This window comes from Petromyzon marinus, chromosome 37 (genome assembly GCF_048934315.1).
Source record: "Petromyzon marinus isolate PM22_M1 ecotype Great Lakes invasive population chromosome 37, UKy_Petmar_22M1.pri1.0, whole genome shotgun sequence".
Taxonomy (NCBI): Eukaryota; Metazoa; Chordata; class Hyperoartia; order Petromyzontiformes; family Petromyzontidae; genus Petromyzon; species Petromyzon marinus.
Genome location: NC_133703.1, coordinates 12,143,474 through 12,169,291, shown reverse-complemented (window position 1 = coordinate 12,169,291; position 25,818 = coordinate 12,143,474). Strand labels below are relative to the sequence as shown.

General features: G+C 49.7%; 2 protein-coding genes and 1 long non-coding RNA gene across 7 annotated transcripts in view; 2 read left to right on the top strand and 1 right to left on the bottom strand.

Moving 5' to 3' along the window:
• The window catches only part of LOC116949755 (BAI1-associated protein 3-like), a 50,324-nt gene extending 46,064 nt beyond the window's left edge, over positions 1-4,260 (top strand). For all 4 annotated transcript variants that reach the window (XM_032967395.2, XM_032967392.2, XM_032967393.2 and 1 more), the window contains exons 29-30: positions 678-850; positions 2,228-4,260. In XM_032967395.2, the coding sequence (XP_032823286.2) occupies positions 678-850; positions 2,228-2,301 (247 nt within the window). In that variant the 3' untranslated portion in view covers positions 2,302-4,260. The remainder of the gene's footprint in view (positions 1-677; positions 851-2,227) is intronic.
• Positions 4,261-5,548: 1,288 nt separating this feature from the next.
• The window catches only part of LOC116949756 (BAI1-associated protein 3-like), a 48,443-nt gene continuing 28,173 nt past the window's right edge, over positions 5,549-25,818 (bottom strand). For both annotated transcript variants that reach the window (XM_032967396.2, XM_076072293.1), the window contains 14 exons: positions 24,478-24,632; positions 22,406-22,529; positions 22,027-22,170; positions 19,421-19,522; positions 17,892-18,092; positions 17,187-17,255; positions 15,595-15,674; positions 12,250-12,358; positions 11,097-11,168; positions 9,972-10,055; positions 9,048-9,162; positions 8,148-8,271; positions 7,088-7,287; positions 5,549-5,702 (listed from right to left, as the gene is read on the bottom strand). In XM_032967396.2, coding sequence (XP_032823287.2) covers positions 5,626-5,702; positions 7,088-7,287; positions 8,148-8,271; positions 9,048-9,162; positions 9,972-10,055; positions 11,097-11,168; positions 12,250-12,358; positions 15,595-15,674; positions 17,187-17,255; positions 17,892-18,092; positions 19,421-19,522; positions 22,027-22,170; positions 22,406-22,529; positions 24,478-24,632 — 1,656 coding nt within the window. In that variant the 3' untranslated portion in view covers positions 5,549-5,625. The remainder of the gene's footprint in view (positions 5,703-7,087; positions 7,288-8,147; positions 8,272-9,047; positions 9,163-9,971; positions 10,056-11,096; positions 11,169-12,249; positions 12,359-15,594; positions 15,675-17,186; positions 17,256-17,891; positions 18,093-19,420; positions 19,523-22,026; positions 22,171-22,405; positions 22,530-24,477; positions 24,633-25,818) is intronic.
• Positions 10,052-12,119, top strand: LOC142930167 (uncharacterized). Its single transcript, XR_012946225.1, has 2 exons — positions 10,052-10,175; positions 10,744-12,119. It is a non-coding gene; the product is annotated as an uncharacterized LOC142930167 (long non-coding RNA).

Below are 25,818 nucleotides of genomic sequence, written 5' to 3'. Positions count from 1 at the left end.
CGAAGAAATAGCCGAGCGGCTAAATGGCTCATAGCGTCCATATTGGAGCCACGGTTATCCCGAGTGATTTTTATCTGTCCAGACAACAGCTGCTGATGTACAAATGACGCTATAGTGATTCACGTCTTTATACCTGTTCACCATGTGTCTATAGACTAAACATAAGCAAATTGCATAGTATTCCTACCCACTAAAGTTATCACAATTACTGGGTGGGTTATCGGTGTTCTGCATGTGATCAAACACCAGAGTCAAAGTAAAAGCGATATCTTGCTCAAATGTCCTCCTCTCATATTTACAGCCCTGAGCCAGTGGCGGAAATTCCTCATTCCCATGGCGGTGGCGAGTCCATTCATAATACAACCACTGTTGACTTCCCCACAAAGTGGTACACATTCATCGACCCCCGCATAGATGATGATGATGATGGGTGGAGTCATCTCGACCAAGATTTGAACTCGCAACGTTCAGATTGCTAGCCTCTCACTCCCGCACCTCCCGTTTGGCACGGCTGGCTACGCACGGTGCGGAAGAAGTTCAACGTGCACACGCACGCGCGTACTCCACCGCTGTGCCACCCGGTTCCAGGTGCGACGCGTAAACTCGTAAGCCTCCCACGCCTGCAACATGAACCGTCTGACGTGAGCGTTGCACGCTGGCCCCCGTTGCCCGAGCAGTGCGGTGAGCGAGGGGCAGTGCGGGTGCCCCGAGGCCTACCTCGTCTTTGAGCTGTGGCGCACGCGCTTGCTGTCGAGGAATCTGCAGCTGGGCAGGGCCGTGATGTACCTGAGCCGAGCCACTGGCGCCGCCGGCCAGATCTCCCTGCCGCTGCAGTTGCCCGATGTGAACGGTAAGGTGCGGGGCGGGGGGGGGAGGGGGGGAGTTACGGGGGGAGATGGATAGGCGTAAGGGGGGCTAAAGGGGCAACGCGCCCTGGGGGTCTCGCACAAAAGCGTGTCCCGCAACGGAGCCTGTTGTTTGTGTCGCTCGTGAAAAGATGATCGAGCCAGGCAAGGCAGGTGAGACAGGCGGCGTGTAGGCAGGTGAATATGCCCGGGATGTGGCGATGCCAGTGAGACAGGTAAGCGATACTGGTGTGCGTTTACCTGTGATGTAGTGCTGCTGTTGCCAGGAGGCGTGCGACAGGTGAGGTACATAAGGGGGCTCCACGTGGCACTTTGCCCCGGGGCGCCAGGAGCCTCTGGCTGGCCCTGGTGTGTGAGACACAAGTGAAAGCGTTTGGGAACCATTTATACCCTTGTCACTTTTTCCGTAATTTTTTTCAAACGTATCATTCACGACACTAATCCTTCGATGAGCGTGAACGTATTATTTTTTTTGTTATTGTTGTTTCAACTCAACGGGAGCCCCGTTACATAGCGCCGATCATCACAGAACAAGAAGGGGGCGGTCGGGGAGGGGTACATAGATCCCGCAAGCAAGAGCCCCGAGATCGACGCCACTGCACGGCTCGGTGAAGAAGGGCGGAATGGGCTCACTGCGCAATCCGCCCTTCTTCACTTATAGCAGGGAAGTGAAAGTTTATATGCGGGAGGGAACGGGAAGGGAGAAGATACCTAACGTAAAAGGGAAGGAGGGGGCGGAGGGGACGAGGGTGGGGGGGGGGGTGTTTCCGAGTTACTTTTAAGATTCCTCCAAAAGTAGCCTTGGTTGAGGAATCGTTCGACACGATTGGGATTTTTAGCATTGCGTGGAACTGCCGAGGCGCGACTTTCGGCCCACCTCTGATGAAACCCCGATTGTCAAGCGTATAAGCCCAGTCATAAATGACTTCACAGCAACAAAAACCCCTGTCGCATAAATTATTCAATGTTACTTCATGTGAATTATTCCCATTCTGAGAATTAATAATATCAGTTTGGTTGTCAGGCGAAAAAGAAACCAAACTCGCAGCCGTCGTGAAGAAAAAAGTGACACGCTTGCCGTGCAAACGACGCTTGCGGTGTGTACATGATAACGGGCTCCACTTGGACAGCGAGAAGGCACGGAATTATTTCAGAGCAAATCTCCGACACAGCTCTGTGATATTTCCGAACGGATTCCTTGTTTCATGACGCGGTGCTCACGGCACAATTTTACTAAATCTGGGGAGAAATATAGTGTGCGTGATTTGTCTTAAGTTACACGTGGTAAGTTACTGTGTTTTTTTGCACGCTTACCAGTGTGTGTGTGTCTCATGTGCATGCTCTTTTTTTTGTTTTACCAGAGTCACAAGTGCTACAGATCCTGGAGAAAAGAAGAGATCCTGTGGCCAGGAATTTCTTCAAAAATCTAAAGTGACAGGTTCTGAAATGAAGGAGCATCGGGCTATGTTTTAAACAATGTACATGAAACATGTATAATTACCAGTATTTCTATTTCTTTTGACATTTTTTCACTTAATCTGCATTGTTACAGTATAATATTTTCCGCATATTTATCTTGGGCCCAAAATTTGCAGCCCGCTTTGTTACATTCTCGATGTTATGAGGAGTGTCTGCAGCAAATTGCAGATGTTAATCCTCACTGTCAATTTATGCTTAAGTCTTGAACTCAACTCCCCAATCCAGCCTTTAAAAAAATATACGATCTTCTCAAGTGGCTGTGCATGACCTTGGTGTGAGCAGATCTGTATCTGAGACTCACACCGACTCAAAGCGGGCATAGGCAGGACACGTCGACAGAAGGCATCTTGGCCCATGGTCAACGAAAAACCATGGAGTGGCATATCCTTTGCCACTTCATTGTTAATTATTTTGAACCTATCTACGTGACTTTACCGAAAGACCCAAAGAATATTAATGCCTGCAGACACGAAAGCTTTAAGTCAAGATTTCATGGAGTGGCAGTGAAGGGAAGTGTACGCCCACCTTTGCGAGAGCCTCGTCCACCGCGGAGATGGAGTGATGAATTCAGCTCGTGTGCAGGCGCTACACGGATTGTTACTTCGTGTGATTGTGAGAGACGGCGGTGGCTGGAGGCCTTCATCCAGCAGTGCATTTTGACCATGGCTGATGATGATTAATTTTATTCTGCATCCTTGTTCATTGTGAACGAGGTGAATTCTCAGTAAATTATGGATTTACTGTCATGATTCAGGGATAGCATCCAAAACCAAATCGTACCCAAATAATTTGAACACAAGCCTTTCTTACAACAAATGCATGCACGTATTTTGAACTTCTTTCGCACCGTACGTAGCCAACCGTGCTAATAGGTGGTGAAAATGTCCATGGTGTATAGTTTTACAGGCTATTGGGCCTCAGGAATCGCGTACGCCACGTGTATTTTTGTGTGTGCACACCTTTTGTCTTTATACAAGCACGCTGCTTTGGAACCTTTCGCACGAAGCAATTCTATACAAAACGGGTGTCGCAACAAGCGGTTGTTGAGCGGGTTCAAAGTGGAAGAAGTGGGGGGCGGGGGAGGACCTAACCAGTGGAGTCTCGTTGCGATGACGCCACCACGATCGAGACGATGAGTCCGGGGATCTCGAGCGGAAGGAGCGATCGCCGTCGCCCACCCCAATAGCGTGGCGACGCACGTTGCCTCGCGTCCGCTGGACAACCGATGGCTCGGCAGCCCTAGCTGAGCGTGAAGTGCCCGCACATTCCACACCGACCTTGAAGTGCCCGCACATTCCACACCGACCTTGAAGTGCCCGCACATTCTTCACCGACCTTGAAGTGCCCGCACATTCCTCACCGAGCGTGAAGTGCCCGCACATTCTACACCGACCTTGAAGTGCCCGCACATTCTACACCGACCTTGAAGTGCCCGCACATTCTTCACCGACCTTGAAGTGCCCGCACATTCTTCACCGACCTTGAAGTGCCCGCACATTCTTCACCGACCTTGAAGTGCCCGCACATTCTTCACCGACCTTGAAGTGCCCGCACATTCCACACCGACCTTGAAGTGCCCGCACATTCTTCACCGACCTTGAAGTGCCCGCACATTCTTCACCGACCTTGAAGTGCCCGCACATTCTTCACCGACCTTGAAGTGCCTACACATTCTTCACCGACCTTGAAGTGCCCGCACATTCCTCACCGAGCGTGAAGTGTCCACACATTCTTCACCGTGTTGTCTTGTTCGTGTTTGTTCAAAGCGGATATAACCCGGTCAACGTTGTTGCTGTTACCATATCCTTACGTACGTCCCATAGAGTATTTAGCAATAAAACAACGGCGTTATGAACTGCTGGTACGTTGTTTTGTATTTATGGGACCTTTCAATGAAATAAATGTTGGACTTGTACGCATTGGACCGATTGTTAACATGAAAGACAGCTGTGGGAGACTTTAACACTGAATCATATGGGAGCTTGTTGCAGACACTTTTATTTTATGCAGCGCCTAACAAACCTAATGATGCACAATACAGTACCTTGCACCCAGCGCTTACTTGCAATGCCCCAAACCCATCACAGAATGAATATATTTGCTGATACGATGGAGCAGTTGGCCGGTGCGAATTCTATTATTACTGAGAATCTGGTCTGAACTGAATCACACCCGGACTCAACGCAGGCAAAGGTGGCTTCAGCGCACTGAGCCACCTAACTCAGGGAATCTCCATTTATACAATTGAGGTTTTATAATCAAACGAGGGTGAAAAGGCACCGTGAAAATTGTGCATACAGTATAAGCACAGTTGTTAACGAAATAATAGGGATTATTCTGTGTGCACTGCGAGTGGAAGAAAGCTGAGGCACTGAAGACCAGAAAAGAGTATATTTAGGACGGTGCAAGGATGCCTGCAAAACCAGTTTGGGTGGGAACTATTCGCTATATTCATATTCTTAGCTCTTTTGGTAAAATCACGTTGAACTGGAACAATAAAATAATAAAGTATATATAAAACAATACAAATTCTCACGTTTCGACCATAACACAAACGGTCATCGTCAGGTGCGTTATGGTCGAAACGTGAGAATTTTTATTGTTTTATATGTATTTTATTGTTTCCCTTCAACGTGACTTTACCGAAAAGAGCTAAGAATATGAATTACTGCAGTCACGAAAGCTTTAAATCAAAACTATTCGCTAGGTCAGTGATCAGCAACATGCGGCTCCGGAGCCGCGTGCGGCTCTTCGGGGACTGCTTCGTGACTTCATTTATTAAGGGCTGACCGTCTCGTATTCTTCACAGTGCATTGCGGCTCTTGAAATATTGAGGGTTTTTTTTTTTAGCAAATTCGAAAGGGAAAAAAATGGCTCTTGTTGGTTCCGTTGCCAACCCCCTGCACTGGGTAACTCCACGGACTGGATGACGATTAGAAAACTGGGTCAGGCCTACCTAGTCGGAGGACTACTCTGCTGGGAAGGTGTCCCTGGGGCGATGTGCAGTCAGGAGGTGGACCAAGCTGAGTGGAGGGAACGACGCAGCACAGGAGGGAGGAGGCAGCACAGGAGGGAGGAGGGAGCTCTCCCACCCCCAACTTGCTGTCTCCACGTTTTGCTTTCAAGGGGTAGACTTTTCCCCAACATATATTTGGATACACATTTTGGCAATTTATTTTGTCGTCGTACAATTGACAACTGTGAAATGGGGTATTTTTTTATTTCCGTACACGTTATACATTTTCACATTCTGCAATTGCTTCGTGCGAAGGTGCTGTGGCTATTTCCACTTCTTAAGAAGCTCTTGCACATCTCTTTCAACGCTTCTTTCTTCCAAAATCTCGAGTATATCGATATCTGAGAGAGATAAAAAAAAACATATGAGACGTGTGAACTTCTTCCGCATAGAGCAAGCACATCCTTAAACTCTTGTCATTTTACACCTCCCCCCCCTTTCACAGACGTAATAACCTGCAGTGCGCAAAACACAGGAGTGTGCTCTCCGTTTATCTTACGTTATTAAGCCACAGTTCAATGTATTCCACCTTGCATGGTTGGCTACGTACGGTGCGAAAGAAGTTCAACAACATTCACAGGGGGTGTGGGCGCGAAAGGGTTGGTGGATCGCGGGGACATGTCTTGTAACTTCAAAATCGTCACGAAGCACCCCATTTACATTTTGTAAATGCAAATATTCTCCACCGGAAATCTAATTGCGACATCTGAATGCAGCACCTCTGATTAGCATGTTTGGCTACGTACGGTGCAAAATAATTTGCACATACATACATAAAAAACCTCTGACCTGAAATCTTAAAGTTTTTCCTGGGTCATTCGATGCACTATGTGCCTGGGACATTCACCTATTCTTGCTGTATTGCCTTTCATGGATACATATTTAATAATAATGATTTACATTTAATACTTAAATAATACATTCCAGTCAAATCTCAATCCACCAATGAAGGCCTCCCCATGCAATGTCAGTCATCGTGGGTTGTTTTTGTGTTTTTACCATATGTAATGACCGAAAATAACCCCCAAGCCAATGTGCAGCATAACGAAGGACAGGGATTGGCCAAGGGAAATAGGGTGAGGGAACATTCGAGAAAAAGGGGACTGGAAAGATATAAAATGGTAAAGAGCACAAGGCGAGCGAACGTTCGAGGGAAAGTACAGCTTCAAGATCAAGCACGAAGCCTGGCCTCAACTCGACGGGAGCTGTAGAGGACCGCTCTAGAGGGCTTTTTGTCCCCACTCTTTCGCGGTGGTCAGATTTATTTCCAAAAAGAGCTTCTGAAGAGGTAGGAGCGCCCACACGTGACCCCCACCACACCCATCCGCACCGCTGGGTGGACAGAGGTGGCGGTGAGGGGGGTGCGGAGGGGGGGAGCGTTCAGAAGCTTGCACCATTGCTTCGACTGCCGCATCCAACCAGCAGCGTCCCGACTGCTGTGGGTGCAGTGCGCCAACCACTAGACCACGGAGGCGTCCTCATTCTCCCGACGTAAATAGCTAATGAACCTAACAGACCGTACAGCGCATGACGACGCAAAGCCCCGATGCAACAAATACGAAGGAGACGTCACAGCGATGACGATACACTCCGCTGCTGGTTCCTGACGCGGTTGTCTGTGGCTTGACCGCCTGAATGTGAAATTGTCGCCGTTGCTCTGCATCTCCTGTCAGCCGTACGGAAGAAGAAGAATGGGGGGGGGGGAGGGGTGAGGGGGAGCGTGCACCTGCATGCAGACTTTTGTCCATGAGAGGCAGGCTGCGCTGGGGCAGTGCCGGCGGGGCCGCCCGCGTCTCCACGCAGGCCACGTCGTTGAGGCGGAGCACCATCTGCCCGATGTAGTCGTTGGCCGTGAAGAGGTCGAAGTCCACGACCGTCATCAGGACGCAGGCCGAGCGGCTCCGGCACTGCTCCTCGCTGACGGAGCTTTTGGGAAAGCAAAGCGCGGAGTTGGTTTTCACGCACGGGACATTTTGGACGGCCGACAACGCTCACGTTAGGCTGGTTTGAGCCACTGGAGCCGCGCGCTTTCACATTGTCGAGACTGAAAGTATAACTTCCTAAGAACTGCTTGTTGTGTTTAGTTTGTTGTCCACTCCCCCCCCGCGCCTCCGATTAGCACGGTTGGCTATGTATGGTGCGAAAGAAGTTCAACACGCGTGCATAAGCTGGTGAGTGCATTAAACTGGAATTCTGAAAAAATGCAACAATACATATTTATCATCAGCTCGTTGAGTTGCTCGAGTGACCAATGCTTTTTACTCAATTTCATGAACGCGTGGAGTTCCAATGGCTGAGTGGTGAGCGCCCTACCTCTAAACCACCCCGCCAATTAAAACATCACCATGGGGCAAATCCACTACGATGCTCATAAGGTTTCTCCAATTTCTTTGATGAAGAACAAAAATGTAGCATCGGGATACTCATCATTTGTATATTATACCATTGGTGTGGCATATTATGTTTTATTGAAGTAAACTTATCGCCACAGATCATGCACAAACAAAAAAATAATCTGGGCAAATTGCCTGATGACGCTGGTTGTAACCACAAGTGAAACATCGTACTCGAATTGTAAATGTGCGTTTACTCTCCATCACACCGGTGTGCTGTACTAGTAACTAATTGGCACGTTTTGTTGACGTGACAACCCTTACTAATTGGCTGTGTCGGGCGGTGGTAGGTTAACGACACATTTATATTTACGCGATCTAACACAAAAAAAACTTTTATTACGAATAGCATTGCCCGCGAAAGCCTACGGCGTGTTAAATTGCCAAACTTACAATTCAAACGTCTCGTCGAAGATGGGGTTCAGAGTGTTGTTTTGGGTTTGTGTGCGCGCGCTTTTGGCGAGCGGGAAGTGGTGATACGGGCAGAGATCCAACGTCACGAAGGGGTCGCTCAGGCCTGCGGGTGCCACACAGAACACGCGCTCGTACCGAAGACAAAGATCCCCCGTATAGCCTTCAACAGACTGTTGGGGCAAGCAAGCGCTATTAGCGAGCACCTATGGAGATACACCGGCTCCGGTTGTTGGTCACGGCCTCTCGTGATCAATGTTTCTTCTCACACAGCTTAAAGGTCGTGATCTGAACGTGGCTTTTTCACTCCAGCGCTGTCCTACCAGACAGTCTCGTCCCTTCACCTGATGAAGGCCGCTTGTGTTGTGGCCTAAAACGTCGTGAGAATATTATTGTGTTATTTTATTTTATCAATTTATTATTTTATTCTAATTCTACGTGACTTTACCGAAAGAACCAAAGAAAATGTGCCACTACTCGTAGTGTACATTATATGTGTCTGTACTGCATTCGTGCACACACACACAAACATGGAAGTAGCATCATCATACTCTGTGCTCTTTGGTTCTTTCGGTAAAGTCACGTAGGTAGAAATAAAGTAAAACAAATCACGACGTTTCGATCGCAACACAAGCAACCTTCATCGGGTGGAACAACCACGGCAAGAAAATGCTGAAGTCAATCCACAGCTGGACAAAGATCGTGGAATGGTCACTTCACCGTGCTTCACTGCGCAACTGGTCAAATCGGTGCCCCTTCGGCCACCGCCCCTGGCGCCGTAGACCCCGTGCGACGGGGCAGGGTGGAGCCGGGGCGGAGCCATGGCGGGTCTCGCACGACGGCGGGAGCCGTGCCGCTGGCCGTGCCGCTAGCCCTGCTCACCGTTGGAGTCCATCGCCGGCAGCCCTGTTGCGTTGAGCACCTCCACGTGGAGCCTGCTCTCCGCGTGCCAGCAACGCACCCTCAACTCCCCCAGGCCGCTTTGGTGACACAGCTCCTGCAGGCACAGGGGGTCGGCAACAGCCGGGCGGCTTGCAGTTGCTATCAAATATCAACCACAGCCAAGTGGCTAGGCTGGAGCGGCTCGCAGTCGAAATGCTGCGAGTCCAAATCCTGGTTGGCAGGGGGGTGGGGTTGACTCAGCTCATCGTCCCACTGAGGATGGTAAAATGAGTACTACTTTCTGGGAGAGTCTACAGTGTTCATACGATGGAGAGACTTGCCGCCTGCCATAGGAATGAGGAATTGCCACCACCGGCCCGGTGCTTTAAACGAGAGATGAGCACCGATTCCTGAGCGCCCGACTGAGCGGGACACCTCTATATTGGGCGAGTCTTGTCCTCACCGTCGTGCCGTCTATCTCACGCAGCGACCATCACCTCGTGAACGCACAAGGTGCTTTATCTCTTTCCCCCCTCAGCTTTGGACACTCCATGGACGATGTGAGGACACTTTCTCCATAAATGGAAAATGAACGAGAGTCCAGTTTGTGACTGTGGTGGTGTTGCGACATCTCAGACCGCGCAACATCTCGCGAACGGCCGCCCAATCGGATCGTTCAACGGCGATCTGAAACAAATCCACGCGGCTACTCCTGAAGCAGTCGAATGGAATTCAAACCTCGACATTATTGTAATCTGTTGAAATCCGCCAAAATGCCATGTGAAAGAAGATCATTCCTTTGCTCCAAGCGTCCGATACAACAATCCCGCTTCCATTGCTCCAGTCGGTGTTTAGAATCATTGACCTCTGCCCAGAGTGAAACTCCGCCCCCCCCCCCCCTCACCGCGGACATGACAAACAAACCTGCTCTTTTATCCTCTCCAGGTAGAACTCCTCGATGAGCTCCACCGTGGACAACGTCTTGAGACGGAGTTTCTTTTCCAGCACCTGTGAGAGAGCGACGGCAGCGGAGCAAAAGTTTCGCCGATTTGCACGGAGCCACGGCGAGCCCACGTGCCGGGAGCTTCTTCCGAAACCTAATTCAGCTCCTGAAGAAGCTCCCAGCAGGTGAAGCAAAAACGTTGGACAATCTGAATACACTTCGGAAAGCTGTACTCGCGCAACCGCGAAAACATACGCAGTAAAGTAACAATTCAACAAAATATATTCTGGGCCGCCGCATGGAATGAATGGCCGGGCGGTGGCGGGCGCACGCCTGTACAGTAATCCAGCAGTGTGGAGGTAGCGAGGATTGGTGGATCGCCGCACAAATGTTACAAAACTCCCCTTCCCCGTGGGCATCGAGGAGCGGCAATACTGTTGCCTACCAGAAGGCGCTAGGGCAAGGTGGTGGATTAATCTCTCCTTCAGTCCCTTCTGTCTGGGATCGAGCGTTGCCCCCTCGCACGCATAGGTTTTCTCCGAGTGCTCCGGTTTCCTCTCGCGTGCATCAACACCACGTAAATAAACACCTCGTTGTATTGAGAGCCACAGAGCGTGGGCAATTGTTGCTGCCGGCTCATCACCACGTGGCTGCTGCCCACTCGCTTGTCTGCGGTTGCTCGGCAATTGCGAGACGCATTTATTTTTTTATTTGCCAGCTAAGGCCCACTGACCTATGTAGTTTCTTTTTCAGAAAGCGACCTGGCCACAGATGGCAGCTCAACGAAGTGGCTTGTCATCACGTGGACATGGACAGCAGCCAAACACTCCACGTGACGTTGATTTTAAACGCGGCGGGAAAAAAACCGGAGGACCCGGAGAAGAATCCACGCGACCACGGGGAGAGAGAAAGGCACCGCAAACTCCAAATATGCAGCAGCAGGCGTCAGGTTTGGGATCGAAGCCACGACCTCCTGTGTACCAAAACGAGGCAGTCAACATTTCGCCACCGCGGCCAGCCCAGATGTCGGCGCGTGAGCGCTGACGCGGGCCACGTGAACTGGACGTGACGGTGCGCGTGTGACGACGGCTTCGGCGGCGGCTCACCTGAAACGCGTCGCTCTCCAGCACCGCCGGCAGCAGTCCTTCCCCATCCGCGTGGAACGTCTCGCGCAGCGCCTTCACGCGTCACACGACACCCCACCCCACCCCCAAATCGTTCGGCGAAATCGGTCAACGACTAAAAAGCTACCATCGTGTGTAATAACATCGTTTCACGCAGCCCTGGGGCAAGCTTCCCAGAGCAGACGCCGTTGCTGTGTTGCGACGACGGTGTTTACAGGACGGGTTTTGACGCCGCTCCGCCTTATTTGTATACAGATGCCATTCAATCATTCAGTCCCTCATACTGCTGTCCCCCGGTACCTTTTTATTAGGGGTGGGGTGGGGGGGTTTAGGTTTCCATAAAAAAGCTTTGCCCTTGAGGTTTACTTCAAGCCAGTACACGTTTGCCCAACTCGCCGCATTTGGAGATCGCTTCGCCTTGAGACATTTTGAATATCTCTCCGCTTATTGAAGCACCCTTCCTTAGTAGGCGAGCATTGGCGACGGCGGCCCTCCGCGGCAACCAGACTGCCGGAAATATTAGCATACATTTTATTTCTTCCCGTTGTGACGGGGGCGGTCATAATGGCAGTGGTTACGCTCGCTTGGCTTGTGTTTTGTACGCCACTGCCAATTTAAGGCCGTCTTTTAATTTAATCGGCTTTCCTAAATTAATTACAAGATCGCTATTGAGAGAGAAAGAAAGGAAAAACCATAATTCGAATGTCAGGGTGCCTTTTGTGAGTGCTGCTGTTGGCCTGTATGGTTCTAGTAAAACACCGGTTCTTGTCTTGTCCTTCAAGGCCCTGAAAGGGTTAGTAGCTCCATTATATCTGGGAGATTTGCTGAAACAAATCCGGTCACCTCTGAGTGTACCAAGGACAAACCTATGTTCAATGGGTGATAGAGAATCCAGCAGTCAGGCGCCTCTTTTGTGGAACGTCTTGCTCCAGTCTGTGGCGGACGCTCTGTCAGTCGAGGTTTTTAAGGCTCGTCTGAAAACACATTTATTTTCTCTTGCATATCCATCTGTGTCGGGCTGTTTTACTCTTCACGTAAGGGTTTTTACTGGGATTGTGTTGTAAAGCGCTGTGGGGCCTTGTGTGAATGGCGCTTTATACAAATAAGTTTTACTTACTTACGCTACTCTACTTACCAGCAGCGAGTAATGGAAACGGACGTCAAACGACACGCAGTGGGACTGGCGACTCCGAACGGCGTCCGTGAAAATGTCTAGAAGAGCAGTCCACACTGTCTGCATTATCCTGATGGGAAATGTGAACCTAGTTAATAGATACCCACTTTAATTCATATGAATACATTAACCCCACCCCACCACCCGGTCCTCGCGCCTGATTGGCTCACAAGTGACGACGTCACATTTATCTCCCCTCTATTTAAGATCGAAACAGGAGGATGGATTTCTCCACAATTCTGTTTGTTGCCTGATGATGCTGCTTGTTGTAATTACCGGCGAAACGTCACGGCACTTGAATTGTAAATGTTGTGGTGGGTTTAATCTCCAACACCACCAAGTGGTGCTGAACTAGTAATGAATTGACATGTTTTGTTTACGTGACAACCCTTACTAAATGGCTGTGTCGGGTGGTGGTGGGTTAAACGACACATCTATATTTACGCGATCTGACACAAAAAAACCTCTATTATGGATAAGTTCAACACACGTACAAGTTTTTGATTCCCCGCACCAAGTTTCGAGTTTGTTTTGTTTAACACGCTGTAGAACTCAACAGACGTCAGGGACAGTACAATTTTCAGAGAGTGAACTGGGCCACCAATATGACAAAGGCAAAACTAATTAAAGAACCATAAAAGGAATAAAGCAAATAGAAATCAGAAACAAAAACAGTTCTGCGTGTGAAATAAAACAAATTGGCACAAACATAGAGCAATGACAATTTAAAGTTAAATATTAAATTCCCTCCAGCGCAAGTTGGTTCAAGCGGATTATTATGAAACTCATCATAGTGCAATTATAGAATTAAGATACAGCAGCATTAAATGGACATAGGGTGACTATATGGCAAAAATACAAATGCCAATTATACACAATGGCGAATTTGTATTTAAATTATCAAAACAAACCCTTGATGCCTTGCAATAGGAGTGTATGTTTAGTGTTTAAACATCTTAACACCTCCTGTATTATTGCCAGAAAGGGTAGAGCCTATTTTTTAAATTCATATTCTTTGGGTCTTTCGGTAAAGTCACGTAGATAGGTTCAAAGAAAATAACAAAAAACTACGACGTTTCGATCGCAACACAAGTGTTCGTCATCACACCTTGCTTCATCAAAACAAATAAGGCAACTGCAGTGTGAGGGAGGATTACAAGATAAGGATTGATCGAGTCCACAGAATAAAGTGATCTCAGTAACTCGTGACGTAGACCCATAACCTACAGTTTGTACGCACAAATTAATGGAAACAATACGCATGGTAACAATTAATACATGTTTAATAACAGTACAGCCTACATGCGCTGTGAGTGGACTAGTGGCCATGGGAGTTAATGACAGGGAAGTCAGCCTACAGTGCGAATGCACTAGTGGCCACGGGGGTATCAGTTGTGAGTGTGAAGGGACTGGTGGCTATGGGAATGATCAAGAAGAGAGCGTGGTCAGGTGAGGGAAGAGGACGGTGGAGTCTGCCAGTGGAGCGAGCGTTCAGAGTCAGCGAGAATGATCGAGAAGGGGGGCGTGGCCTCGGTCGGTATAAAAGGGGGAGATGCGCGGGAGACTCGGGGCTCTTGCAGTGGGGGGTCTCCGCCATCTCCGTGAACGTGCCTTCAATAAAATGCCATCTCAAGAGAAGTGTGTCAACTCCTCATTACACGTGTAGTGGCGTAACGCGCGCAGGGTTGCAGACAGCAGGTGCATTTCAGGACAAGCAGGTGCAAGCATTAGGACGTGGAACAGCCGCTAGAGAGGCGCCAGCAATTGAGGGGAGAAGCGGTAATTAGGTGGGTGCATTTGGGGACAGGCAGGTGCAAGCGTGCAAAAGTAGACGCCAGAGAGACAGGAGATGGAGACGATAAGGGAGAGAAAGCACGTGCAGGAGGCGCCAGCCGAGGCGCCGGCTTAATAGGGGGCAACTGAGGACCCTTAATGAGGAGGGGGATATAAAGGGGTGTACGGAAAACATGGGTTGAGTTGGTTGGAGCTGAAGGAATGAAGAGGACAAGAGCCGGAGACAAGAAGCCTGGGACCTTGCCCTCGACACCTCGTCCTCCCCAGCGGTGTTGGCTGATCCCCTGCTGGGGGCATGGACGAGGTTGGAGGTGTGAGAGAAGGCTGACAGGCTAGCGGAGTGTTGAGTAACAGGCTAGCGGAGTCTTCAGTGACACGCTAGCGGAGTATTCAGTAACAGGCTAGCGGACTATTAAGTAACAGGCTAGTGGAGTGTTCAGTAACAGACTAGCGGAGTATTCAGTAACAGGCAAGCAGAGTATTAAGTGACCGACCAGCGGAGCAAGAGTGCGTTGTGTAAAGAGTGAGGAGCATCCGTGCGGTCTGGCGTGGTGCTGGCCACCCACCCCCTCGTGTACCGTGTTGGTCTTCATCGGTGCTCACTAAGGCTATACGGGAAATCTTTGTGTGGTTGTAGGTCACTGCGCAAACTGAACGGTTTTCGTGACAGAAGGGCATATGAATGAAATGGCATGTATACATACATGACATGTTCAGATAATTCCGGTAAATATACTGGGACAATGCATTTTCATTCACACTTGATAGCAATACCTAGCACATGACATGTCATTGTTCTGCCTTCTACAGCATTCCGAAATGTAAGCACGCTTGACGTGGAATTGATTTCTATTCATGGCACAAAGGTGAGCACCCCAGCTTGAATTCAATATTTTCAGAGCCGTATCATAACTGATATTGCGATTACAGGTGTAGCAACATATAATGGGTCACTAGGGTGCGGAGCGCTGGTTACTGGTACAGAGCGGGATTGTGGGTGTAGTAGCCCGGTCTACCAGCAGGGCAGGTGAAGTCTGCCACTGGGGCTCATAGCGCCGGTTACTGGTAGAGAGGGGGGATCTTAGGACACAGCAGCCGGTCTGCCAGCAGGGCACGTGATAGGCCGGGGTAAGGGATTTAGGGTAAAGGTGACAGAGGGGACATGTGGGGCGAAGCCCAGAACCTTCTGGTAAGTTCCAGAAGGAGGCGTGGCCGAGGGCAGAGCCAGGCCACACTGGGGAGGATAAAAGAGAGGTCCTGACGCTGGGTCGGGGCTGTCGTTTGGAATGGAACCTGTCGTCTACGCAAGTCTTCGTCCCCGTCTTCACCTCCTCGGTATTGTGGGTTAGGCAGTGTGCCGGCTGTCCTGACCCGTGTGTAGTTATCCCCTGTACTGTGGAAGTGTAGAATAGACATGTGTGCCTCCTACTATTAGTGTCTCTGAAGTGACTACTACACAGGAAATGAGTATTTCACTGAAAAAACCCGGTTAAAGATGAGAATGATGAATACCTGATGCACCGCTCCTTCGAGAGTCTTTGGTTGAACGTGAAGAGACTTGCTTCAAGATACTCAATCAGCGGTGACAGAGCCTGCAAATAGTTGTCGACAATATTTTTTCAAATCAAGCTTCTGTTATTTATGAATTGATATGACTAAACAGATTGATTCCTACACTTAATATCACACGCACAGAGTACGACTATTTTGTTACTATTTTTATTTTGGCAGGTAAGGCCCACTGAGCTATACAGCTCTTTTTTTAGAAGCGACCTGGCCACAATTGATCGCTTAGCAAAATGGCTTATCGCGTGAAAATGTATAGCAGTCAAATACTCTAAACACGTGATGTTGATTCTAAACGTGGAGGGAAAACCCGGAGGGCCTGGAGAAAAATCCACGTGACAACCACAGGGAGAGACACACGCAAACTCCAAATATACAGCAGGCGTCAGGGTCGGCATCGAATCCACACCCTCTTGTAATGTGAATCGCGTGTGAATGACTGAATTGTTTACAAAATCAGTTCCGATGATAATATACGAGGCTAGGATTCAAGGCCACCAGCCACAAGGCCAAGCCAAGGCAAGGAACTGCAGCCTTTTAAGTCGAGGCCAGTGTCAAGACGAGTCAAGGGCGGGTCTCCTAGGCTGCTGATTGGCTACAGTAAGCAAAGTTTGTGTTGTAGTATTGTAACTGCAGTCTAGAACTTCTTTGAAACAAATTGCTACCATTATATCTCCTCCCGATGTAAATTCGGGGAGATAAAATGTTAATTTAAATAATAAACTCGACAGTACGTTCTATCCGAGTCATCGTTGAACAAAGATGGCCACTGCATTGCGTGCTTTCAGATGCGTTTCTTTGGCCGTCTGGAACGCTCTTCCTTCCGATATATGAGGAAACCGCTGGCGCTATGCACTTTTAAATCATCTAGATTTTAAAGTTATTTCTTTAGAACAGTTTTTTGTGTTCAGTTTGTTATCCTTCCCTCGCACCAACGATTAGCAATGTTTGCTCTGTACAGTGCGAAATAATGTCAACATGCATACATAGGTCACCATTCTGAGCCATTACACGTGACCAGTTTGAAACATGACTCAAGCCCTTGAAGTACTGAGGCCCGCGGACTGCCTAGGCCACAGTGGCGAGGCCGCACACTGGTTTTGGGGACCCAAGACTCACTTAGACCAGATGCAGAGTGGAGGTTCACATCACACGCATGTGTTCTGCTGAAACAGTGCTCATCATGGCTGGCACCGTTACACGAGCCACACTGCACCTGTGCCGACCGTGTGGGCAGATAGTCCTCACCCCGAACAAGCTGTGGTAGACCTCACTGGCGTCTTGGCCAGTGAGGTTTGTGGGTGGAGGGGATGTGGTGTTACTATGGGCTGCACATGGGTTCCAGTTCCAGGATTTAGGATGCACATTTCAGACGATGCTACAGATGGGAAATTCTCTCTTCCTGTTGCCCGCTTTGGCCATTCGCATAGAAATATCACTGCCATAGCCTTGAACTGGCTCACGAACGTCGACACCAACACGGAATGCCGCTCGTCACCCCGCCCAACAGGAGAAGAAGAATAAGAAGAAGACTTCACCTCTGGGGGTTGAATGGAGTCTGGTGCATTCACGAGGGATGCCACTCGCTGCTTAAGATCCAAAAGCATCTGAAGAAAGAAAGAAAGAAAGCGAGGATGAACATATTAAAAGAGCACACAAGTACATGACAGCAGGGCTTCATTTCAGCCGGGTCTATCCGGGTCAGTGACCCAAAATATGAAAAATAAATAAAGGAAACTTTTAATTTTACCAGGTAAGGCCCATTGAGCTACACAGCTCTTCTTCAGAAGTGACCTGCCCAAAAATGGGAGCTCAACAAAGTGGCTCATCGTGTGGAAATTCACTGCAGCTAAATACTCGAAATGCGTGATGTTGATTCTAAATGCGGAGAAAAAAACCGGAGGAACCGGAGAAAAATCCACGTGACCACGGGGAGAGAGAGAGAGAGACACGCAAACTCCAAATATGTGGGCATCAGGGTCTGGATCGAACCGACGACCTCCTGCATACCAGGTGAGGTAGTTAACATCTCGCCGCTGTGGCGCCCTTCTACAACCGACACACCACACCCAGTATATCTATTTCTATGGCTGCGGCTATGAGTCATGTACTGCCTTCAGGCGGGCAGGTGGGTGGGATCCGGGCGTCTGGGAGAGGGAGGGGGGGTTAGCGATGTCCCGTAAAATAATCCGTGACAAATTAAGCCCCCGGACGCGTTACGGTCTGAACGTTTGACAACGAACCCGCGTGGGCACGCAGGTAAGGATGTCGCTGGCTTGGCAGGCGAGGTCGTCCTGGGCTCCGTGCAGCTGCCCGTACAGCGCCGTCTGCACCTGCTTGCCGTGGTCTCCGATCGCCACCCCGAACTCCTCCCAGCCCAGCTGCTCGGGGAACAGCAGCAGCTTCTCCCGCACGAAGTCCAGGTCGCCCACCACGGCGCACAGCTGCGCTCGCACGGGCGGTCGCCACGCGTAACGCAACAGGGCGGGGGTGACGGCGAGCACATTCAACGCTCGTGAGCCACGCGTGGGTTTTATTTCCCCGGATTGGGCCGCGCGTTGAGCATTTCATCACGGTTGGCTGCGTACGGTGCGAAAGAAGTTCGACGCACGTACATTTGTTGTCATTTTCATCTCCTGAGGACGCCCGCAGGAGTGCGTGGTGCGAGCACGAGAGGGGAAATGCTCAACAAAGGGAAAGCCGCGCTCGGACGATACACATCTGCTTGACTGATCGGTGGTTGGTTGTGAGTTATCACGTTATGTACTTTAGCATCATCTTCATAGTCAACGGGAATCCCCATTCACTGAAAAGGATGACACATTGAATATAAAAAAACCCGGTGTGTTCTGGCCGCAAACGTTTAACAAAAGAACAAAGTAAGAGCCTCTCGGTACTTTTGCCTGCTTTGTTTCAGCCGTTGAGGCAGCGGCTGTACAGGCCCATGGAACAGCCGTTACCCTGTTTGGATGAGACTTGCACTAACCGATAGACTGCCCAGCCAATGCATAATATTACGTATGGCATTGCACGTGTAATGACAGTATGCTATCTGGTGGCCATGGGTGCTAACTACGGGTATGGGTGCGGTATAGAACGACACATATGCACGCGACCACAAGGGGGGCATAACTGGGCCAAGGGTCAAAGAGGGGATCAAGCTGGAAGCTCCTGGCACCCAGCAAGAGAGTTCCAGAATAGGGGCGTGGCCAAGGGTGGGGCTTGACTACGCTGGTGACTATAAGGGAGAGGCAAACGGGGGTTTGGGGCTGTCGTGTGGGTTCGGGTCCTGGCTGTCGTCGTCATCGCCGCTGCATAGCCAGCCAGCTAAACAGTCTTCATCGTCATCCTTACTGTATAGTAAGCCAGCTATATAGTTGTACGTCGCCAATGTCGCTGTATGGATGGCTAAGCTATGAGCTATATATGTTACTCTGTGACCCTGTCGTTAAAGTATTAAGAATTAAATAAGAAACCCTCTACAAGTCGTGTCTCGGAAGTCTTCTCATTACACTTGTGTAAGAGTCAAGTCATTTCCTGCTCAAATGAACGTTGATCCATCGGTGCCCATCTCCTGTTCACAACCCTGAGCCAGCGGTCGAAATTCCCCATTCCCAAAGCAAGGGGCAGGAAAATCCAGAGGACAATCACTGTTGACTTACCCCACAAAGTGGTATTTATTTTATCAACCCTGGAGGCATGACAGGCTGAGTCAACCGCCCCCCACCTCCCAACAAGAATTTGACCTCGCAGACCTCAGTTCTGTGATTACCTGCGACGACACTTTGCTCTCTCCACCAGCAGATGCGGCTGAACACCGCTCCAGCTTCTGATGGATGAGTGTGGCATAAGCGACGCTGGCGTCACAGATGTCCTGATCGGAAAACAGAACCACCAAAAACCCGACAGTCAATGATGGAATGGCACCAACGGTTCAGTGATTCCACGATTTAGTGTTGCACGGGGGACCCCCTTAATGCGAGCCGGGAAGCGATTACCCCCATCGATGTGGTCACCGAATGCCAGGTGACTAAAACTTCCAGGCCAACCCCGCCACAATTCGTGAAGGAGGATATTTCATCGTTTTTGTGGGGGTGGGGTGCGGGGAACGGGGGCAGTCTTGCCACGGGAGCTGTCAACAAATTTCCGTGTGCCGCCCGATTCAAAACAGCGGAGTAGGTTCAAGAAAGTTGCCAGGAGGAACGGGTGGGGAGGTGGGAGAGCTCATCCACATTGCAAACCGTAGCCCCACGTTAGGAGACACCGTCAATGAACGGCCGAGTCTTGTATGTAGTGTACGTATGTTGAACTTCTTTCACACCGTAGTAGCCAACCATGCTAATCGGAGGTGCGGGGGAAGGACAATGAGCTAAACACAAAAAAGCAATTCAATTGAAAGAAATTTTCAATCTATATTTAAAAGCTCATAGTTCCAGTGACTTCCTAATATCAGGAGCATTCCAGACGGCCGTAGAAGCGCATCTAGAAGAGCAATGCAGTGACCATCTTTGTTCGATGGTTAGCCAAAAGCGGTTGTGAGGATGCCCGGAATTTGGGTGATGATTTATGCTCCTTAACGAGATCAGCAAATTTTGATTTAAAGCTTTCGTGACTGCAGTAATTCATATTCTTAGTTTTTTCGGTAAAGTCACGTTGAAGAGAAACAACAAAATAACAAAATATATATAAAACAATAAAAAATTCTCACGACGTTTCGACCCTAACTCAAACGGTCATCATCAGGTGTGTTGGTTTGCAAACCAACACACCTGATGATGGTTTGCAAACCAACATACCTGATGATGACCGTTTGAGTTATGGTCGAAACGTCGTGAGAATTTTTTATTGTTTTATATATATTTTGTTATTTTGTTGTTTCTCTTCAACGTGACTTTACCGAAAAAACTAAGAATATGAGATCAGCAAAGTTTCGTGGTTAATTTGTGGCTCGTGACTTTCTGCGAGATCCGAACCGGCAAAATCATGATTATAATTATTGCTGCCACCTCGAGAGACACTCCTGATCTATGTCTGACAACACCGCATTAAACTCTGGCTGAAGTTTAACATTGCAAATAGAAAGCTATTGATTGAGGCGCAGACATCTTGTATGAGATTTGTTCAGAATTCACTCACGTACAGGATAGTTACTGTATAATGTGCTGCCCCATAAAACAAGAGAGCAGATATAAATTAAAACTATCAAGACGGTTAAAATCGCCTGACAGATGAAAGTGAATTCACAGCCACTTTTCCTGGTGGTTCGTGTTGGCATCTCACTAGCAGGACTTAATTTTCTTGGTTCTTTCGGTAAAGTCACGTAGAATGGGGATAAAATAATAATAAAAATTCTCACGACGTTTCGGAGGCAACACAAGCTTCCGTCTTCAGGTGGGACAGTCACAGCAAGTCACAGCAAGATCGCTGATCACTTGATCAGCGATCTTGCTGTGACTGTCCCACCTGAAGACGGAAGCTTGTGTTGCCTCCGAAACGTCGTGAGTTTTTATTTTTATTATTATTTTATCCCCATTCTACGTGACTTTACCGAAAGAACCAAGAAGATGAATCCCTGCAGTCACGAAAGCTTTCGAAAAATAGGACTTAATTTCTTTGCCAAAATACTACTCGGCTTACTTGGAGTCTGGATTATCGTCACGAGGTACTACCACTGCAGCACAAGCGTGTGCCTAGCCGTAATAACCCTATGTTATTGTCCCCGATAACCCTGTAATCCTAGAAAAAATGCATTACAAGGTAACACGAGGCCAATATAAGGTGGGATGGGTGTGGTGGATTGGTGCCAAAAATAATTCCCGGAACAGCATTCCGGATTGTTCCGGCTGAATCCGAGTAACTGGTCAGACTCGGCGAAGGGAGACGTCAGCCAAGGCTGTAATTATAATATATATTATATATTGGGGGGGGAGGGGGACGACACCCCCCCCCCATATTCAAATATGCTCAAAATGCCCCCCCCCCAATATATTGCTATTAAAAATATTTTAAAATAATAATAATTGCTATGCTATGTAAATAAAAACAACAATTTGCTAAACCTTGGCCACAATATCTGGACTTGTCTTCATATAAAACAATGCATAGTTTGCTGTTTATATGATTGTGGTTATGGTTGTACTTTATTAATCCCTAATCTCTGCCATTACATACAATGAAACAAGAAAAGGTAAAAAATAAAAAAGACAGAGCAATGTAAATACAATACACTATTAGACATTATTGTAAAAAATAAATACAAAGTCCATCCCAGACCCCCTGGAAGATTTGGTCCCCCCCCAATGTTGACTCCGTGGCTACGGCATCGACGTCAGCCGTCTTGGACGTCAGTCGCCTTGGGCGCCGCGTGACGACGCTCACCTGGGTGAGTTTGGTGGCGAGGACGAAGGCTTCCAGCGGCTCGGGCCACGCCAGGTTGTGCCAGAACTTCTCGAGCTGGGAGAGGCAGGTGGCCGTGTCCACGGCGGAGGTGCTGTGAGGGACCAGGCTGTCCATCGCCTCCAGCTGAGCCACGGCACGCAGGGGGAGAGGCGGGGGGTGCGGGGGGGGGCGATAGCGCAGAGGTCCTTGTGGGTTTCGCCGTGAGAGTTGGCGCCTTTGTGTTCGTCAGTAGACTTGAGGAGTGAGATCGTTTGTTTCAGAGGAGGAGGAGCAGGAAGAAGAAAGGAGGAAGAAAAGGAGAAAAAGGAGGAGGTGGTGCCCGTGACAGGTGGGATACCGCAATAAACGGAGGAGTCACCGGGTCTATGATGACAGCCCTCCGGATGCGATCGTGAATCTTCTGCTGGATGACCACGAACCACTTGTTTATGGCCGGCTGGAACCACTTGTGGAAGCCGAACAAGGCCAGCGTCTCCGTAGCCCTGCGAGGCATTGAGCAAAGAGCCACTGTGAGGGTGCAGCCACGGTTGCTGGCGGACAGAGCCCCAACATTTGTTGTCGGTTTTACAAGGGACTACAACCAGCTCTGTGCCGGCGACCCCAGAAATAATTTCCACACCTAGTATGCACCTCGCTATGGCTGCGGCTACTACCTAGTCACATGCCTACTCCAGTCTACCAGCGACCCGGGAAACAAAACAAAAATCCTTAAAAGGTGAAAATGCCCACCTCAAAAAGTACTTAAAACACAATGACGGCTGGGATCCCAATTCATGGACCACTTAGCTTACCCTAGGGGTGGCTGGCGGGGGGGGGGGCTCCAGATATCACTTGCCACTGATGTGAGCCGTGCCTGGGAATTGAATACAGGTGTAGAGCGAGCTCCACCATGACCATTCATATGTTCCCCTACGTAAGTGCAGTTACTCGAGTGAAATACATAATAATCTGTGGACCCTCTTGTCTCTCGAAAGGACAATACCAATACTTTCATTTAATATACCGTCGTTTATGCTTCTAGCATTCCATAACGCTGTACATTCATTGTACATGATTCATATTAAACGGTCACTTCTGATCGAGTTTATAAACACAACATGAAGCACGGTAGTTTTTATTCCACAAAATCGGTCATGCACACCCACCGCCGTTACAGCGTTAACAATGGACAAGTCATTTCTGACCCCACAAAATAGCCGCCCTGTACGTGCGAATGTTGAACTTCTATCGCATTGCACGTAGCCAACCGTGCTAATCGGAGGTGCATGTTAATCAGAGGTACGTGCTACTTGGAGGGTGCCCTGGCTTCGACCTGAACAGAAAGCCCTGCACCACACACAACCGCACCGGGGACATCGCAACGGGCGCCGCGCCCACCGTCTCACGCTCAAATGCGACTGCGGCTCCACGCCGCAAACCACGTGCCACGGAAACCACGTGCCACGGAAACCACGTGCCACGGAAACCACGTGCAACGGAAACCACGTGCCACGCAAACCACGTGCCACACAAACCACGTGCCACGGAAACCACGTGCCACGCAAACCACGTGCCACGGAAACCACGTGCCACGGAAACCACGTGCCACGGAAACCACGTGCCACGCAAACCACGTGCCACGGAAACCACGTGCCACGGAAACCACGTGCCACGCAAAGCACGTGCCACGCAAACCACGTGCCACACAAACCACGTGCCACGCAAACCACGTGCCACGCACACCACGTGCCATGGAAACCACGTGCCACGCAAACCACGTGCCACGGAAACCACGTGCCACGCAAACCACGTGCCACGCACACCACGTGCCATGGAAACCACGTGCCACGGAAACCACGTGCCACTCAAACCACGTGCCACGGAAACCACGTGCCACGCAAAGCACGTGCCACAGAAACCACGTGCCACACAAACCACGTGCCACGCAAACCACGTGCCACGCAAACCACGTGCCACGCAAACCACGTGCCACGCAAACCACGTGCCACGGAAACCACGTGTCATGCAAACCACGTGCCACACAAACCACGTGCCAGGGAAACCACGTGCCACACAAACCACGTGTCACGCAAACCACGTGCCACGGAAACCACGTGCCACGGAAACCACGTGCCACGTCCCCCAACTGCTACCCCCCGCAAGATCGCTCGACGGAGGAGCGGAGGAGCCGCACGTGCGGGGCCTCCACAAACGCCAGCGATCGGCTCGATAAACTGCACCGGAATATCGAAGCCGCCTTTTTAACTTTTGACGTTCGGCCGTGACGCGAGAAGACGGTGGGATGAAACTTTGCTGACGTTACGATGAAGCGGTCCGTGGCACAGCCGCAGCAACGGCAGCAGTGGGCAGGAGCACCCCCGATTAGCACCGTTGGCCACGTACGGCGTGAAAGCAATTCAATACACACACACAGATTAAACGAATGAGTACCTGTCTGTGACGTGCTTATGGAGACCGTGCAGCTCTTTGAGGTGGACGTAGACCACGAAGAGCATTTCTCCGACCTCGCAATCAGACTGCCCATCCTCGGCGCCCTTGAGCAGCTGGGACATGTCTTCTGCGACGCGCTGGGCAGTATCAGCCACCTGCAATTCGACAAATCAGGGGTCCATTCGGCACCTAAAGACGGCCAGACGGCTCAGCGGGAGAGCGAGCAACTCCCAATCGGAAGTCACGAGTTCAAATCCTGGTCGGGGGTTGACTCAGCCCATCGTCCTACCGGGGTCGATAAAGTAAAATATACTTTGTGGGGAAGTTAACAGCAGCTGTTCTATGGAGAGACTCGCTCCTGTCATAGGAATATGTAATTTCCACCGCTGGGTCAGAGCTGTGAACAGGAAATGAGCACCACCACCTCAACGCTTATTCGAGCAGGAAATCATTCTGAGTTTGAATCAACACTTAACGCTCTCCCACAATGCTGCATTGAACAGATGCAAATCCGCATTTTCTCTGCACTTTTGTCCAGTACACGTGGTGTCATGTTGCCTACGTTTAATAATAATTGATGACAATTTGAACTTGGAACGCGCGACACAGCACTCGCTCGCTCTACGTGGACAGGGAACGACTCGGAGGCGCGAGGAACCACAGACAAGCAGGAAGGCAGCAACGTGATTATCCTTCGAGGACAATCGCCCAAGCTCTGCGGTCCTATAAAGTGTTATAATTGTACCAGGTAGGGCCCACTGAACCTATATCCCTCTCTTTCAGAAGTGACCTGGCTATCGCAAATTATAGCTCAACAAAGCGGGAATTTACAACAGACAAATACTCAAAACGCGTGATGGTCATTCCAAGTGTGGAGGGAAAGACCGGAGAAAAATCCATACGACCACGGGCAGAACACGCAAACTCCAAATATACAACAGGCGTCAGGGTTGGGATCGAACCGACAACCTCCTATATATATCAGGCGAGGTAGTTACCATCTGTATAATAAGTAACACCATATTGTCATCGGCCGATTAATGAATGTTTACATTTGGGAGAAACCTGGAGCGTCCTGAGAAAACCCAAGCGTGTGAGGGGGAAACATTCTATCCCACACAGACGGAGGAGGTGGAGTCCACATTTTGTCTGCACGGCCTCCTCCTGGCGAGCCAGGGTATGGCACGTCGACACCCACGGGAAGGGAGTTTCAAAACAGTTGTGCGGTGAGCCACCACACCCCGCTGCCTCCAACGTGCCGGATTACAAGCGTGCATACTGTAGCCACCTCCTTACGCCATTGCCTGATGCAGATCAACTGCTCCGAGATGAACACCGCAT